Source organism: Magallana gigas, chromosome 3, assembly GCF_963853765.1.
Source record: "Magallana gigas chromosome 3, xbMagGiga1.1, whole genome shotgun sequence".
NCBI classification, from domain to species: Eukaryota; Metazoa; Mollusca; class Bivalvia; order Ostreida; family Ostreidae; genus Magallana; species Magallana gigas.
In genome coordinates, this window is record NC_088855.1 from 27799239 (window position 1) to 27812786 (window position 13548).

General features: G+C 33.5%; 1 protein-coding gene across 8 annotated transcripts; it reads left to right on the forward strand.

Moving 5' to 3' along the window:
• The first annotated feature begins 1398 nt into the window (after positions 1 to 1398).
• LOC105325263 (uncharacterized) lies at positions 1399 to 13548 on the forward strand. 8 transcript variants are annotated; one of them, XM_011424773.4, is made up of 2 exons: positions 1399 to 1540; positions 11897 to 13548. In XM_011424773.4, coding segments are annotated over exons 1-2 (1434 nt in total). In that variant the 5' UTR covers positions 1399 to 1538; the 3' UTR covers positions 13329 to 13548. The 8 variants fall into 8 exon arrangements, with proteins under 8 accessions (XP_011423075.3, XP_065935185.1, XP_011423092.3 ...); XM_066079113.1 differs by lacking the exon at positions 1399 to 1540 and adding an exon at positions 7123 to 7267; XM_011424790.4 differs by lacking the exon at positions 1399 to 1540 and adding an exon at positions 8571 to 8594.

A 13548-nucleotide genomic window follows, 5' to 3' on the forward strand; every position in this document is an offset into this window, starting at 1 on the left:
ACCTAAGGTCAGTAATTGAACAGACTATAATTCACCTGTAATTAATTTCCTTTGTTCTTTGACACCCTTACCTGTACACCATTCCCACTTTGCTATAATCAGTCACCCATGAAATATTCAGAATTTTAGCTATGTGGGAAGACACCGTTACCTCAGAGGATCTCTCTTTAATTTTCATCAACATTAAGTTTCCCTTTTTATTTAAAGCACTGTTCCATGAAAGTGGGGGTAGCGGGGGACATTTCGTTTGAATTTTGTTTCTATATATGGGTGTTTTATAAAATATGTCGGTTTCCAAAAAAAATCATACACATTGTCGGGCTAATTTTATTGTTTCTTTCGATAGAAAAACGTCACAAATTTGGCGGTGCCTCATACACAGACACTTGCTCTTTCCGTGATAAAGTTAACACCATCGTACATGTATTAAAATACTCTGGGGATAAACTATATGACAGAAACCACGTGGTATACCACTTGGTAAACCGAACAAAACTATGAGTTCAAGTTCGTGGGTAAATTGAATTTTAACTAAAAGCTGAATTTTAAAGATAGGTCACCTTGTGATTCTTCAAGTCTAACTAATAATCTGAAAAAGTTTTTTATTAAAGGGAACTCGTCAGAGTAATGGCTATTTTCATCATCAGCGATATATTTTTAAATGGCTATATAGATTCATGTTTCGTTGTAGCACTGAACATTTCAAGAATATTTACTCTCATTCTGGTAGCTGCAGGTCTGTAGGTGCCGGTCTGAAAAATTTCAAACGAACGACCTGGTCCAGTCATCGTAATTATTCAGACCTGGAGCTACAGACCCGCAGCTATTATCCTGGCAATAAGATATTTTTGGGGGGATGGGGGGAGGGGGGGGGGTGTAAAAAAAATCTCCTACGACTCCAACCTCCAGAAAAATAAAATCTCCCTCTAAAATTATTAAACACAATGCCTCTGACTACCATAGATACGCACACTTATCATTTAAATTCTATTTTCTATTCATTACTTGCATGATATATTCGTAATCAGGTATTATAACGATGCCTACATGTACATGTACTTTTAAATTCGTTGTGATTAATTACAACTGTCTGCAGTGGTGTGGAGATGTGTATATATGTGTAACATGTGATTCATTTCATTTAGCCATGTAACTTACTTACACGTTGACATGGGTGCCAACTAGCATGTTGACATAAATTATGGTCAAATGTATAATATAAATGTATATATTTTATATATACGATAAGATTCAGAGTAGAGAATGCTATGAAATGCGTAGAAGATTAAAAAACAATTACTACCTTGGTTGAAATTCAATACACACTGAGAGTAATACACAAAGGATGCTAAGCCGTATAAGATAAGGGTTCGTCAATTTTTGAATGCACCCATTGTTATAGATAGATACATGGGCGCAGTCACTAAATATGCCACAATAAATGTACGCAGTATATATTCTAGTATTTGGATATGTCAGGAAATGTTCTACGTGTATGTTGAAGAAGAAAACTTACCTTTGCATGTGTTTATCTATAAATGTAAGTACCGGTATATGTAATTTATAATATACTCTATGCTTTCTTGGATACTTGATGAGATATATGAGGGTAGCGGGCATTGCGGGAAAAATACATTACTGGATATGCTTGGTATATCGCCGATTCACAAACCAACTTTCTTGATAAATATTACTTAAAATGATAATAATTCTAAGGAATCATTCTTTTAGTTTTATGAGGTCGGGGTTGATTACATCTAATATAGCCTTTGACCATGCCAAAGGGTATTTGATTACCTATATACTCAAAGAATATATTCAAAGTATATTCAAAGAATGTTTCTTATATTTACATAATATTTAGCAATTGGACGATTGAATATTGAAATTAGCCATTGATAACAAGTTTTGAGCCATATATTACAAAATCGATTTGTTGCGTTATCAAAGACACTGAAATATACTGTAAATATTTTGAATTCCAGACACGCTGAGATTACGTAATTCAGATAAGGGATTAAGATGTGGTCGCCGATTCTCAAATACATCCAATGTAAGCTGCATATGTGCAGTCGCTTTATATGCGACAATAAGTGTACCCACTGTACATATACTAGTATTTGGACCTGTCAAAAAAAAAAAAACAACAACAAAAGATCATGTATGTCGAAGAAAGCGTACATTTGTGTTTATGTGAAATTTTATGCTTTCTTAGATACTTGATAGGACGTATGAAGATAACGGGCATTGTAGGAAAAAAATATAATACTGCATATGCTGGGCATTGTTTGATACATGCAATATTTTCCAGCACTTATAGCTACCTTTATATTAAAATCATCAAGTCAAGCTTCTTACTTCTACGTCACAGATACATGACGTTTAAAAAAATTCATTTTATGATAAAAGAATTCCTTGTACTCTAATAATAACTATTATTAGGGTGCAGGAAATAATCTTATTATAAAAAGAAATTATTTTAACGCCAGACGCCTGTGGTGTGTGTTTTTTATCTCTCTAAATCTGTCTTAAAGGATTCTTTTGAAATAAGTTGACAAAGTTGACAAATTTTTGAATATTCTTTCTTTCTTTCATTCTTTCTTTTCTTTTTCCTTTCTTTCATTCTTTTTTTAACATGCAATTTTTTCGTTCTATGTTTTATAAAACATGTAAATTTTTGATATTATACACATCTAAAACCACGTGCATGCATTCTCCGGTGTTTTTAAGCTGCCCACAATAACCGTTACGGAGAGGGCACCGCCTTGAACGAATCCACGGTCCGCGATATGTTGCCCCCTTTCTGTAATTGATAGCTACTTTTTTTTACGTCCACTGTTTTTCACCGGCTCCATCGGGAAATTTATTATATTGGAACGAACCGGCTCCATTATTTTATGCGAATATTCCAGGTATTTTTGAGGCAATGTATGTTTTGTAAACACAAAAAATTAATCTTGTCATTAAAAGTCCCCCTCCTTCTGAAACCACATTCCTAAATTTAGACAAACAAAAAGAGAGAGAGAGAGAGAGAGGAGAGGGAGAGAGATGAGAGAGAGAGAGAGAGAGAGAGAGAGAGAGAGAGAGAGAGAGAGAGAGAGAGAGAGAGAGAGAGAGAGAGAGGGGCTAAGGCTACAATCGCCGTAACACACTTAACTTAGATTTTAAAGTTTATCGAATATACTGATGCTGAATTGTGCGTGATTTTTTTTAAAAAAAAAAGCACCAACAGATATTAATACAGATTTGTGCTGACAGTTCGTGTTAGGCTTTTTTTGATTATCATTTTAAGTGCAAATTCAAATATGAGCGTATTACAAACACCTGTACAATTAAAAATTTCCGCAAATTTTTGTTTAAATTTTACGTCATAGTTTTAACAAGTCTATCAAACTTGAAACATGTGAATTTCAGAAATGACGTCAAATTTTTTACGACCTATAAAATTCCATTCACGAATTTGCAATAAAATTTTGTTTACATCGGCGTGGCGAGACACATGGAGACGTTTGTGTGGAATTCGTTTTAGTTTAGAGTAATAACTTAATCATGCTTAAAAGCCCATGGTAAATATAAATGTCCTTTTTTTATTGTGAGTGTACATTTCATTCATGATATATATACCGATATATTTATACTGCATTTCATGATTTATAGAATTAACCTTGCGGTGAATATGTATATTACATGTATTTTTATTTGTGTCGCCATCTCGTAAACAAATGAGGTCATATTTGAGTGTATAAAAAGATATGTTCGTATCACGTGATTTGAAGTTAGTGCTACATGTACATGTATTTTTGGTTTTAAAATGAATTATAAATAAATTACTTTACACAAAGAACAAAACAATTTTAATTCTTTCAAAATATATCATTGACCCGTAATTGCGACCACATATGTCTTAAATATAGTATTTTCTAAATCTTAAATTTATTCTAAATCATAATTTTAAAGATAGTTGGTAACGTAAAATTTTCTTGTACGGTGTATGGCTACTCTCTCTCTCTCTCTCTCTCTCTCTCTCTCTCTCTCTCCCTCTCTCTGTTTTCAATTTTATAACGTCTTATTTTCGCAATGTATTATAATGTAATATATTTTGTACGAATACTAGCTAAAATTTATTGCGCACGTATTATCGAAACATTGGATCTAATGGTATTTCTTTAATTTCTTAAAACTCTTCCTCAACAAATAGTAATTAAAAAGTAACTAAGTAATAGGCCTAATGATTACTCTACAATTTCACAGGTCTAAAACACAGGCGCCTGGCGTTAATAAATGTTTTTTTCACAGGAAGATAGTTTTTACTATACAAAGAAATAGTTTTGGTCAAAAAGCAAAATTTGACTACATGACACCAAATATCCACGTAACAACGCAAAATCCAAGCGTATAATAGCGAAATTTTTGCATTATATTATAATTATTTCGCTGAAATTCCTGGAAGAAATGTCGCAAAAATGATAAGTTTTTACCCCAAAATTGGACTAAAAATGCAAAGTCTCGCGTAGTTTTAAATAGTGCGAGCTTTTTTATTTCAAACCACAAAAGTTATGCATTGTTGCACCAGATATTAATGTTTGCTGAATTACAATAAACTTTTGCTTCTATTTAAGCACTTGTATAAAGATAAAAATGCATCAAAAACCGTAACTCGACCGTTTTTTTTTCTCTTTAAGCGCGTTACAACCAGAATTAAATTTTTCATTTTTATCGAAAATTCTTATTCTTCATTGAGATCAGTGTCAAATATAATTTCAAGCACCTTTGCCCACAAAAGATCGAACGCAACTTTAATTGGCGAGGTGCACCATCTAATGGTCCGTTCTAAAGGGTTTTGTACGAACTTAACTATTTACATTCATAGTTACTATTCAAATTCCGAGATTGGTCGCCATCTGTATATTGCAACTGCCCCTTAAAAGGCTTTAGTTTTCGTGATTATGACTCGCTTGTTTTATGGAATGCAATAATCAGCCTTGACCCTGGTATGACTCTTTTTCGTCTGTCAACATTTCAAACATTCATATTTTTAACATAAGACACTAGTTGACGAACTTTTACCATAAATCTTCGCTGCGCATCATAACTCATTATTTCTATCATATAAACTGTATGAGCATATTTTGATACCGATCCAATTGCAAAAAGTGCAAGCATGCATACTCCATTGATTTCTGGATCATCGTCATGCTTCGTTAAACTCCGAGTTACCAGACATCATCGAATCTTGTTTAGCAATAAATAACATCAAATTCGCAAATTTTATATCTGCCCAAGGGATGTCTCTTTCAAACAGCAGTTTTCTCGTCTGATGATTATTCTCTTCTATACTGGCTACAAAACAATTGCAAAATGGGTTTACTTGCGTAACTCATTACAATTATTGACCACAAGGCATGCAAGTATTTCTAACTAACTTACCTGCGATGACAAAAAAGGCACGACATATTACGTAATATAAGCCATTGATAATTAGATTTGCTCTTCTGTGAATGTAAATAATGAAAAATTCTTAGAAATAGCCAAAATTATTCATAAGACAAATGGATCAGTTGATGGGACCCAAGACACTGTTTTAGTCACAAGGGTGTACATCAAAAGACTTGTCAATCTTGTTTTGCCTCTGGTGGTTGTTAAATTACTGTGCCCTACATGAATAAAAAGGCTGGGGTGCAAAAGTCTTACAACAAAAACAGTTCTTGGAAAAATGAGATGGTCATTCGAATTTCCTACAGCATCTTCATTCTAATGAACTTAAAAAAAAACCCGATGAACCAAACAGTACAGCTTTTCTTGGCTCGTAGAAGTCATTGAATTCACGATGAATCAAATCTTTTATTGTTTTATTATATTAAGTAAATTGATCGCCTCATTCAAATTAAAAAATCTCAAGATCTCCATGGTTTTTTGCTTTTTGTGGGGATGGGGGGGGGGGGTGGTAGTTTGATAACAGTGTCGTCGGAAGCAAATTGAATGTTGGGGGGGGGGGGGGGGGGGGGGGGCTAGATTTATCAAAAATCTTGACAAGCAAAAAAAAAAGGTCTTTGGTACGGTTATGTATTTGTATAATTTTGCACACACACCCCCCCCCCCCCCCCCCCCCCTGCGGTTCCAACGCCTATGGATAACCTATATTAGAGGGAGAGTCGGGTTTTTTATGTAGCTTTATTTGTTCACTTTTCAAAGTTCTTATATTTTTTCGTAAAGGATGGAATAAACTTTTTTGAAAAAAGAGAGAAGGTTTATTTAAAGTTCAAATATTATTTAAATATCAACCTTTATGTTTCCATAATTTGAATAATTATTGTAAATCACAAGTTTTGATCGTTTCTACTTGTTGAAGAAAGAATAATCGAACATTAAAGTCGGGGACTATATATATATATATATATATATATATATATATATATATATATATATATATATATATATATATATATATATATATATATATATATATATATATATATATGTTAATATACCTTGTTATTTTTATTCATTTTCATTGAAATGAATACTTCAAAGTCATTTTTTTTTTCTATTTTAGCAAATTATTTATTCAACTGCAAAATTCGTATATTCAGCTTTTATCAATCTTATATAAAAATAACAATGCGTAAACTTATTACTATTTGTAATGTCATGTTTATAAAGTGACAGATAGGTCCTATGGGCCAGGTGTTTATTCATTAAGTTATTACATTATATACATGTACATGTATCTATAGATCTATTTTTTTATGAAACACATGTAACTATAATAAATAATTTACTTACTTAATACTTACTCAACAGAAATTATAACTGAACAAAAATTATCCCCCTCCACTTTTTTTTCCAACCGTTGACCGTCTTGTCATGTGTCTAGTTAACGAGCAATTAATTAACGAAAAAACGACGGAAGCTAATTTGTTTCTAAGTGTTAAAATCATTTCTGACAGAGAGTAGCACACCATAGCTTGTTTACGATGCCACACAAGGGACCAAATGGTCTGGTCATTCATCGTTGACATTAGTGGCCATGAATGAAATATATGGCCCCCCTTCTCCGAGGGAGATGAATTATAGAGAGAGGTCTGAGTGAGAGTTTGTTTTTTGTCTTTTCTGTCTATGGCAATTCGGGTCGTTTTACTTTTGGTATCTGTAACATCCACGTGGCAAACAGTACCTAGAATGACTTATTACTCATGGAGAAAATACTGATCAATTTGGGTTGCAGCAAGCAATTATCGGACGCTCTGGCGGAAATTCGGCCAAGCCGGTAAGAAAAGGTTTTGATTTTGAGTAAAAATTCAAATAACCCTTAAAGTGAAGCACTTATTATCAATAAAAAGATGCAAAAATGTTCATCCCGTATAGATTCTTGCTATTTTATACAAATGCTACGATAACACTCTATAAAATTCTTGCATGTATTAATATAACAGATATAAACCATTCAATTCATGAAAAAAAGTTGCGACATAACAATGAAAAGCATTGATAAAAGCACTCCAGATAAAAAAGTCTGCTGAAAATTCAAAGAATTCGTTCAATTTTCCCACCTCTTACCTTTTTCTGTTCAACCCCCACGCTGAGGTGAAATTTCCGTAGTCGATAAAGTTAAAATTCTTGAGGATCGTCCTTGATTGTTATAAATTCAATTTCTCTTTGTAACTTTTTTAAAACGCTAGACTTTTTCAAAGGAAATATTTCTCTTCCTTACAATATCTTACCTTAGACTTGCCCGGATTTAGCAGAAGGTATTTTTCGCACTAATCTCAAATTTATTTAAAATATATCCTTTTGAAATTTATATTTGAAGTATTATTGAAATGTCGAGTTTCGCATGCATCGCAGAAATTATGCACTTTGAAATTAATTCTCGAACATTTTATTTTCACTTTGGATATTCTATACATGTACGTTTGAGGGAAAATTTCTAATCGTGGTAAGAGAGAGAGAGAGAGAGAGAGAGAGAGAGAGAGAGAGAGAGAGAGAGAGAGAGAGAGAGAGAGAGAGGAGAGAGAGAGAGAGAGAGATTGCCTATATATATTCAGATGAAATTTTGTTTGGGTCAGTAGTCTATGAAATAAAATAAATTAGAGTAAATTCAAGTGCTTGGAAAGTTTTGAGTGTCAAATTAAAATGCATTTTAGTACCTGTAAAATTGAAACGAAAAGATCATACATTATAGGTTAAATTTTGTTCATTAAATTCGGTTAGCTTGGTATGTTTCAATAGATCACTTTCCGCAATCGTCAGAATTTAGCTTTTTTCTGATTTTAAAACCATCTTTATAACGATCCCTGCTAAAACATCTGCTTTAATATCAAAGGAAAGTTTGCTTTCACCTACATTATGTAGTTAATATAGATTCCTATCGAAATACCTGAGTGAAAAAGCAGCTGGTTGAATGGTGTTGCACATTCCTTTAATAATGTGCAGTTTGACTTTATGGAGTCAGAAGGACGCGAAGTTATAAAAATGGATTTCCCGACACGTGTCGATATGTGAAGAGTATTCAATGTTTTTACTCTTGATATGTCAGGATGTACGTGTACGCGTGATTCTATAGTACATGCACGCGTAGGTGTCAACAAGTAGAGGTATGTACTTTGTTTGCATTAGTTCACAAGTCCTTCGTAGAAAATACAAATAAAACGTAATGGAAGTTTATACGGCATGTCAAAAAATCATAAAATAAAGATTTTTTTTTTCATTTAACAATTTACCAAAACGAAAAAATGTCAACAAGACTTGATACATTTCACTCCCTTTAACAATGTTTCAAATTGAATAAATAACTTTGTGATATTATGGACATTAACTCAACGCACCGTAACAAAAATGTTACTAGTACCAAGTTTTTTTTCTTTTGCTTTCATTTTTTTATGTCCATTATACAAATAATAATCTTGTTTTCATTTATAAAAATATCTTAAAATTTGTGCTTTACAAAATTAAAATGCAATTTCGAATTGCCGAAAGCGTTTAACCTCTTTTTCATGAACTCCCATTTAAAAAAAATGCAAAATGCTAGGTTTTTTTCCCACGATAAATTTGTAATCAGTCAATTTTACATGTAATTATTGCAACCCATTTGTCACGTGTTAGGTCCCAAATAAATAAAACCCTCGAAACCTTTTAAATTAATTTGACTTTTCTCATTTATCGTCTGTTTTGACAATGACATAATGGCTAGATTACCACACCGTGATCGTAAGAGTCCATTTACTAGTGATGACTCAATAAACACAATTACATGTACTTGTAACAGCCAAGGAGACCATAAGTTAGTGTTGTGTAAAGTATGATAGTAAAGGAGAAAGCCGTTTCCAGAAATGAAATAAACTTAAACCTTGTTTAACAACTATAGCAGACGATACTTTATATACCATTCAATATACAAATGAATATTATTATAATATTTTCATCAAGATTATTTTGCGATACATACGCGTGCCTGGTCATCAAGCGTCAAAAGGATGCAACGCTTTGGTTTTGAAAATATAGATCAGATATCTTTTAATGTTTTACGGTTACTGCTCTTGTATTCATTATCAACATTAACTTCGTTCTACTAGACTAGTGTTGTATATCTGTATTGTACAAGGAATACACATTTATTATGGCATCTGATATCCGGTTTGAATAGGACATATTGTAGGTCTGTAGCTCTGTTTACAGGGAAAGTTCGGGCTGTCATGCCGTAGCATTCTCTCGTAGAGCTACAGACCTACAGCTATACTTGCTGTTTATTAATCTACTGAATACGTTATTTAAGGAATCGTGAGGTGAGTTTAGTCGGGGCGGGATCAAATCCAATAATGTCCGAAGGGCTTTATGATAGATTTGATCACGCCCCGACTCAAATATTCAAAGAATGATTCCTTATTACTTATAATAAAATAACTTTCAGCATTTGTACGATTGAATATTTGAATATAAATAAGCAAACACCGCTTGCGCCCCAATTATACGCCATTTGAATTTATTGGACTGTATAGTACAAAATCGATACGTAGTGTTATCACAGGCAAAGACACTGAAAAATGTAATTATTTATAATATTTTCATTTAAGTTTGTTCATATTTTTTTTTATAAAGCGAGAGGAAGACAAATCATTTATCACTCTAACACCTAATTCAGCCGTTCAAACGGAAAAAAGGTCGCGAAACTATTTAAGACTTGGTTTCAATAAATTAACTGTGTTGATTGATGCAAGCGTACGTAATTCCCTTTGTAAGTAAAAAACCGAATACATATGTCTATACTTTTGGCCTATTTTTTTCACACCATGAAAATGTGTGATAAAATATCTCTTGACGTAATTATATGATTTGCAAATTTAAGTCGATTTCACAGGAAATATAGATTACTTGTAAGTCATCTATTGCAAAATGCCTTGAAGAAAATATTCCTTGTTATGGAAGTTTAATTTTCTGTCGATTTATATACACGATTTACAATACAGGTAAGGTAAAACAAACACACATACAATGCCAAGGGAAGGTAAACAAAAAAAGTTTATAATTTTTTAATTGGAAAGAGATAACAATAGCCTGCCCTTCCCGTTATTAGTCAGGTCATAAATATATGTACATATCTTCAAGGGGTGTTCTTCCTCTTCAATAAAAGCACGGAAACCGAATTGTTTTCAACAAACATTTTATTGAGCGAAAAATTGTCATTTAATTGCCTGTACCTTAAATCGCCATTGAGTAAGGGGCCAAACCATCCTCAGTTTTAAATCGAGTAGATATTCATCTCTCTTCCCGGGTTATCTTTGTATAAAAACCCCCGTCTCGAGATTTTCCCTGTGCAATATTCATTTTAAACCAACCAGGTAAAAGGTAGGGGATATTTCATTATTCATCCTATCTATAGTTTGATAAAAAAATTTCTTATAAATATTCATAAATGTAATTTAAAAAAAAATGAAATTTAAAAACAAAATCCGTATATTAATCAACCGAACCTTACCATATTTAAGAATATTTTAACGAGTGGATCGATAACATATTTAACACTATTATTAGATATTTAAAAAAACCTACCCCCTTGCGTGTACATATGAATACAATGTTGATGCATGTTTTTAGAAACATATGTAACTTTTGATTTTGTTCCGGGTTCAATTGCGTTAATTTGAGGCACTCAAGAAATTAACGTAAACTAAAATCACGCAAATCTTATTAACACCCACAACGCAGGGAAAACAATTGTTACGAATGCAACTTATGATGTCAGCTGACAACTGAAAACTATTTAAAATAGAAAATACTGGGGGTTCATTTCAAACTGGAGAGCGCATAGCTGTTGAATGCAGGTAAATTGCATGAAGCGACGGGGAGAATATTTAGTAAAAAGAATGTTAGGAGAAAAATATTTGATGAATGAAAAATTGTAAGTTTTGTGATAATCTTGAAGAAAAACAGTTTTCATTTTTGTTATAGTCTTGTGGAATTTCAGATATTTGATTGTTTTTGTTACTGATTCAGATAACTGTCTGAAACAAATATTTTTTTTTACAAACACTTCTAAAAACTAATAATATTTAATATAAGAAAAACGAATTCAATAAATCTTTCTGGTCTTTATTTTCTTGTCGTCACAGTGCATGCGGGAAGTTATTTAATGACAATCCTTCTAATTCAGGAAGTAAAAGTTGTATTTGTGATTTGACTATCTTTATTTACAAATCACATTACCAAAAGGTCACATCAACAACACTGATTCTGTTAAAAGCAACACCTCATTTAAAAATATAGCTGTAATCCTTTTGACATTAAGAAAGAATTCTAATTGCAAAATATATGTATATAATTATATTGGAGTGACGAAAAAAACTTCTGAGGGTAAAGTTTTGTTTCTGATGTTTTTAACTACTTAATCTTTGTTTTTCAGGATGGTTGATCCGGGACATTTTCATTTTCAATACAACGACTGTCTCAAGATGCGGTATGAAAGAAAACTGGGACCTCTAGAAACCATGTACCATGTTTATTACATTCGTGGTGTAGACATCTATGCCCAAATGGCTACCCTGATGTGCGAAAAATTCGTCACCAAAGCGGAAGTGACGGAGGCGATGGTTTGTTTGTTAAAAAGACATCCAATGTTGAGGATGACAATCAAAGAAACAGACAAGGAATACCCCGAGTTTAAATTCGTCGAAATGAACCCTGTCAAACTTGACATTCAAGTTTCTTCTTCTTGTGACAAAGAAACTCTATTACACGACGAATCGTGCAAATCCTTTGCTGTGAAAGACGGTCCGTTATGGAGACTGACGATCGTGAGAAATACGAATGGAGAACCGATTGGACCAAGAGCAAACGGCCACGAGTTTTCTTTCGTGTTCTGTTTCCATCACAGTTTAGCTGATGGAATTTACCTTCGGACTCTCTTTGCCGATTTCATTGAATTCTTGGACATGGTTCAAAGAGAGACGATAGACGCGAGTTCTGTGAAAGAAATCGAGATTCTTCCCGCCATTGAGTACCTCCTTCCCTTATTAAACCCCAATCGCAGGGTGGTCTCTTTGGATTGTAACAGCGGAGATCCTTCAAAATTCATCGATGCTCTTCCAGCGTATGAGGCACACTTCTATGATGAAATCGAACAGTTACGGAACCAAAAACAATCGACAAAGTCCATTCGATCCCATTTACAGTCAACGAAGTCGAAGAAATTCCTACTGCAATGCAAGCAAAACAGTGTGACAGTTACGGGTGCCTGCATTGCGGCGTCTTGCATTGCGTTTGGACAGTTGATCAAATCTTCAATAGCAGACGATGTTAAAGTCTTAATGATTCCAGTGGAGATTATGGTAAATATGAGGCGTTATACGCAGCAAAACAGCTTGTATCAAGCCTACCCAGGGGTTGCTGCCGTACACCTTCCGTTAACAGTCAAACTTCCGCTCGTTGAGAACCCGCGGGAACACTTTTGGTACCTTGCAAAACAGTGCACTGACGATATAAATAACAAGATCATATCCGGTTATCCCCTGGAATATATGTCCACCGAGGTAGCCCAAGAAATTCACTCCACGCCCAACACGGGAAAATCTCCCTACGTCCTGTGCATAACCAATATGTCGACAGTTGATGGCATCGTGAAGCCAAACCAGAGGGCGCGGTTCCAGTTGAAGGAGTTTCCCGCCATGACGCAAATCGGAATCGACGACATGCCGATTTTCTATGTCGGGATTTTATCCATGGCGCAGGAACTTCATTTGGATATCGGACACTGTCAACGATATACGTCACAATCTACGGCGGCCAAATTCTCGTGGAATGTGATGTCCATGTTACAGAATTATAGTAATTTGTAAACAACGACTATATACATGTACTAGTAATTCAACTGTATTTCCTTGTGTGGAGAACAACTGATCGTCATTTACCAATGCATATTACGTATTGCCATAGAGGTGATTTTGTTCAGGCGTATATATACTTATTCGCAATATTTTTTCGATTATGAAATTGCCAAAGACTTTTAATTTGTACATGATACTGTGTGTATTTTTATATTAAAGATATATAATCATT

Coding starts and splice junctions, on each gene's coding strand:
- LOC105325263 (XM_011424764.4), top strand. CDS start 11,313: ATGCAGGTAAATTGCATGAAGCGACGGGGAGAATATTTAGTAAAAAGA. Junction 11,396..11,896: donor TATTTGATGAATGAAAAATT/GTAAGTTTTGTG, acceptor TTTGTTTTTCAG/GATGGTTGATCCGGGACATT.